The sequence below is a fragment of the Camellia sinensis genome, chromosome 4, assembly GCF_055761805.1.
Source record: "Camellia sinensis isolate YWXY chromosome 4, ASM5576180v1, whole genome shotgun sequence".
Lineage (NCBI taxonomy): Eukaryota > Viridiplantae > Streptophyta > Magnoliopsida > Ericales > Theaceae > Camellia > Camellia sinensis.
This window is the reverse complement of record NC_138964.1, coordinates 118,288,832-118,294,200: the sequence shown is the minus strand read 5'-3', so window position 1 is coordinate 118,294,200 and position 5,369 is coordinate 118,288,832. Positions and strand designations below refer to the sequence as shown.

The 5,369-nt window shown below is 38.8% G+C and overlaps 1 protein-coding gene across 1 annotated transcript; it reads right to left on the bottom strand.

Moving 5' to 3' along the window:
- Window positions 1-377: 377 nt before the first annotated feature.
- On the bottom strand, window positions 378-5,369 carry LOC145789454 (uncharacterized). The gene is made up of 3 exons (XM_082866076.1): window positions 5,051-5,369; window positions 2,719-3,127; window positions 378-1,357 (listed from the first exon to the last, which is right to left on the bottom strand). The coding sequence occupies exons 2-3, from the start codon at window positions 3,118-3,120 to the stop codon at window positions 611-613; spliced, it is 1,149 nt and encodes a 382-aa protein (XP_082722202.1). The 5' UTR covers window positions 3,121-3,127; window positions 5,051-5,369; the 3' UTR covers window positions 378-610.

Below are 5,369 nucleotides of genomic sequence, written 5' to 3'. Positions count from 1 at the left end.
TGAAATGTTTCAATTAATTTAACACTTTTTCCTTCTGAGAGCACCACCGAAAAATTTCCCCAATGCTCTGTGTTGTCAATCTGTAAAGTTTTGTAAGACCACTAGTCTTGACGAGTTGGGGCAAATGACATCTCGTAAACATGAAGTTAGAATCCTCATTTACAGCTCTGAATAGCCATTTCGTTCAGCTGCTATGCTCATGAATGGTGGGTCATCACTATTAATAAAAGGTGGGTCATCACTATGAATGGTCAGAATAGCCATAGACCACAGATATACAACACACTCATAAAAGGTGGGTCATCACTATTCAGTAAGCTGCTTTGTTAGCATCCCTTAAAACGTAAGAATCGAAACACATTTATAAAAGGTGGGTAAAAAGAAAAGAAAACATCCAACACATTTATAAATAACATGCCTGCTGCATACAAAGTCCGAATTAAACATCCAACACATCACACACCGATTCCATAATTTTAAAAAAATCCGACAGCCACTCTCAAACATAGGGGAAATAATAAACATAAAACAAACATAGGAGGTAGCAACAATTAAAAGAACAAATGCAGGGTATTAATGAAACATGAGCCATTTCCGGTGACTGAGGCCGTCAAAACCAGGGGCCGTGAGTTGGCGCTGATGGGCCAGCCATACTGTGGGACTTCTTGATTCGCAGCCAAGTAATGACGTCTGCGTCCGTCGGAAGCTGCAACAGTATTGCCTGATTTGCCGGATTGTCCATTAGCGACATACCGTAAAGGATTAGTGGGTCTTGTCGGTCCAAGCCTTGTAGGGAGTACAACCTTGCCATACAATTACGAATGCAATCCGAGGCCGAATCTCCATATTCATGATGCACGCGGACTTCTCGTTGTTGTAATTTAACTGAAGACGCAAGGTTTTCCATGCTACTCGCCAAGAGCGATGCGCCGACACTCTGCCCTTTTTTCCGCTGCGAGTGTGTTGTGTGACTGAATTTGCGTTTGCTGTGGCCACTCGTAGGTGTGTCATCAGCGTGATTTGGCGATGCCGCAGCATGTACACTGACCGGGATGTCCTCAGCGTGAATTGCCGATGCCGCAGCATGTACACTGACCGGGATGTCCTCCTCTTGCGCAGAACTGTGGTGGACAGTTTGTCCATGCTGCACGGATGGCTGGAAAGGGGGCAAACCACTGCTGTCTTCGCAGTCTTCTTCGTCTACCAGCAACGGATTGTCCTCCGTGGCCACAGGTTCAAACGCTGCCCCTGGTGTCCATGCGAATTTCCCGGTTGCAGTTGCACCTTCGTACACCCTTCGCATTAGCTCCATATGCTCCAACGTTTTCGTTTTGAACTTCAGTGCATTCTTGTCAATCTGGGGAAAACCCAAACACGTAAACATAATGAAGTGAATCAAGGAAGGAGGATAAACACAACAACAGCCATGGAAGATTCTGTTTATGTTACAGGTTTAGTAAAAAAGAAGTTGTTACCAGATTGCATGAATTCTTGCAGTGATGTTTACAGACTGATTGCCAGATTATGTTCATTGTTTATAAGTATGGATTATAAAGTATAGTTGATTGCTAAATGAAGAACCCAATTGTGAAAGCAGTGCAGGATAAGATCAAATTGTAGAAGTCAGAGATGAAGTCACTAAAAAATCTTCAATAGTCATGAATTGAAATTCTGCAGTGGATCTGAAGCAAAAAAAAAAAGGGGGAAATGCAAGGTAAGACATATTTTCGAAAAGTATATCATAGAATGAAGCTTGAAATAAATAACCCCCAATCAATAATGAAACTTTGCAATTTATTGGTATGAAGCAGTTTGCTGTGAATCAGAAACAGAACTTCTAAAAAACAAAAAATATAAAAACCAACATTACTTCTATCCAGTGGCCTTGAAAGCAGATATAGCACGACCATGGATGTTAGGTACATCCAATTCAGGAATGTTAAAAGAGAATAAAAACAAGTTCTCAGCTTCAGAGAAACCCCAAAATGTATGTTTACTGATAAGCCCTTGAATTTCAGAGCTATTTCAGAGCCATTTTAGATAATGTAATATATGATAAGAAATTAACTCCGGCTTGTTTTATGACAGTCAGCGGGACAGATTACTTTTCCTGACAGTCAGGAATTTTTATAACTCTCCCACAGCTGCATAATCTCAATTTTTATGTATAGGAAATGATTTAAGCAAAAAATACTTTCTTCAACAAAATGACAATGGTGGAACCCACGTTTTCATATGCAGAAAAGGAAAATAGTTTTCATATTCGTATTTCTTTCATTTCCTATCAATTAAACGCAGCAAAGAGCCTTATAGAAAAGAAGACATGTACACAATTTTGGAAAAGTAAAGGTGGCACCAATAAGGGAAATACAAATTGAATGTTAAGATTGTTTGCCCATGCTTACGTACGAATGAATCCATTAGCTAGTGAAGTACTGACATTAGCTAATGAAGTGAAGTCAGTCAAGTAGTTGGCCACAGAAACTCACAAAGCAGTTAAACAAATTTCACAAAACAGTCATACATAGGAAGGGAGATAGAGAGACTGATAGGCCACTTGGCAAGTATAACAACGGTTGTTGGGGTGAAAAGTTTAACCAAGTTTAGTTCTTGTTTTTGGTCACATTAAAATATGTTTGCAGAATTTTGATAAATATATTGTAACATATATTTAATTTTGCACGTTGGATATTACAAAGAAGATGATGGAATTATTACCTTTTCATAATGGGCCCACCAGTCGTCGGATGCTTGTATCAAACCAGTTGCTTCATTGTAACTTATGCTGGTTGGCCCATGCCTGCTGTCCATCAAGCGTGACCACGACTGCCAATCCTTTTTCAGTGACGCGTACTTGTTTTGCAGTTGCTTCACCTCATGGACCTTATGTGTACGCTCCTCGAAGGCCTTGGCGATAGCCCTGTATCCGTGCATTGTCATTGTATGGAAGCTGCCCTTGAAACCTGAGTCCAACTCTTTGATAACAAGTTGCAAGAACATGCGCACCGTGTCAGAGTCCCAATTTGCTTTGTGAGCTAGTCTGGACTGCGGTTGAGACTGTTTACCACCACGCTTACGCAAATGTCTCGAAGGTGTGGATGGCGATTGTGACTGCTCCATTGCGGTACTACAATGCAACAGTAATTGTGAAAATGTCAAAAAATTACCATTGGCACAACATGAAAATGGTAAATAGCAATATGTATTTAAGAAATTCCCATCCATCTAGTTAAAACAATTGAAAAAAAAAGTAAGACCGTATCTGGATTTCATAGTTTCATGTTCATTCTTGATGCGGTTCTTCTTGTTCATGCCTTCTATATTGTTGGATTACTGCTCTGAAAAGGATTTTCATATATAAACATGCACAGATATATATTCACTGCAGTGATACATCAAATGTAGCCTCTGTTGTGCCTATGTAGCATGGTCCCAGTTAGCTAGTTCAATAGTATGGAGTTCTGCCCATTAAAATTGATTCAGACAGAATTTGATCACCCTACGTACTTGTTCTGTATTTTTAATTTTTTTTGAATCATTCGATATTGGAGCTTTACTGCTATAGTGTATGGTATTTATGCAACTTGCCTGTGAGATAATATAGATGCATCATGAATATCCATGGATTCATTTATCCATTCCAAACCAACTCATCCTTGTGGCTTCCATTTAGAAAAGTTGTTATCTACCATTACCAAAAGCTGTCAGTTGTTAATCTGAAATGCTATTCACCTGGAAGATCTTTTAAGCTTTGAACTGTTTATTGTACTGAATATAACTCTATGAAATGCAATATATATTATCTTTAGAGCAGCAACCTAAATTTTGGATCGAAATTGGTTTCTGAGAATTGCTTGTCATGTGCTTATTACTCAAGATAATTGGAAAAGGAAAAACAGTTGTTTCTCCTGTTACTATGATCATTCATGTTTTAAGCAATGTGCACAGTTATTTCTCCTTTTATGAAATGCAGATAAGGTCTCATTAATAAAAATTGTTCTCATACACTAACGATGCTGGAAACACTAATCTCCATTTTGTTTTGTAGATGTTAGAAGAAGCAAAAAATAAACAGACCCAAATGGTTGAAACATCAACTGAGAAATAAAAATATCAGAAAAGATCATAACAAAACTTTAATAAACCCTTCTATTAAAAAAAAGAAGACATATAACAAATCCTACGAAAGAGTGTATTATAGAATTTCTTAATAATAACACGAGATGAATTATATAACATTACTCCATTTCTTTAACAAACCAAGTTACAGGATTTTGTTAACACCATTATTATGTTTGTTTTTTTTGACCGTATGAGATAATTTATAAATATGAGAAGAATTATATTATAAGCTGGACAACACTGTCTATAAGCTGAACAATTAACACTGAACACCAATAATTATACTCCACCTACAATATCTATAAGGTGAACAACATGAGGGCCGAAATTTTCGACAATGTGCTTTGGATGCTAGAAAAGTTTAACATCATTGAACTAAAGACCCAACAAACTCAAGCAACTGTGAAATATCCAAACCGAAAATTGTGAACATTACAAGCATAGAAGCCCAACATTACCAGGAGAAAAAAAAGAAGAAAAAATTTGTCAAAATATATAATATTTTGTCAATGGGTATCTGAGAAAATAAAAGCTTCACGGAAGAAAAAATCCCCAATACCATCAGACACCCAGGACAAAAAAATCTACAAATTTTTTGAAGGGCTGTGTGGGTCATCTTCACCGACCAAAAAGAGAGAGACCCAGAAGGCTAAAACATCAAACCACGCATATTGTATGATAGAGGGGTTAGGTTATGGGGCAGCCATTACAGACAAAGGAAAGTAGAGGAACAGAGGAACAGAGGAGAGAGTGATGAAGAAGGTAAACAAAAGAAAAGGTTGGAAAGTGGAAGTGTGATAGTACAGAGAGTACATGGCGATTCAGGAAAAATCATTGATTTTCCTCGCAACTACCAAATCGTCGAAAATGGGGAAATGTACAGATTTGGTTCACATGCCCAGAATCAGTGGCGTGGAAGAGATGTTACCTTGTTCTTTGGGGGATACGGGCCGAAGTAGTGTAGATCTGGTCGGCGGTGGTGCAGATCTGGACGAGGGATGGTCCTTCCTGTCTGTTACAGTTTTCAGGTGATGGCGTCGAGGTCTGCCTTTGGCACGGCTGTGGCGGTGGTGCAAGGTGAAGGGTGTGACGGATCTCCGGCAGTGGGCGGTGTCTTCGACGGACTAGACTTTGTTCAACTGACTGAGGGATTTGTGAGGTTGGAGAAGGAAAGGGGCTTTCTGATCGTGTATATTCTGTGATATATTCGACTGATGCAATTTCAAAAAGGAAGGGCAGAAACGTAA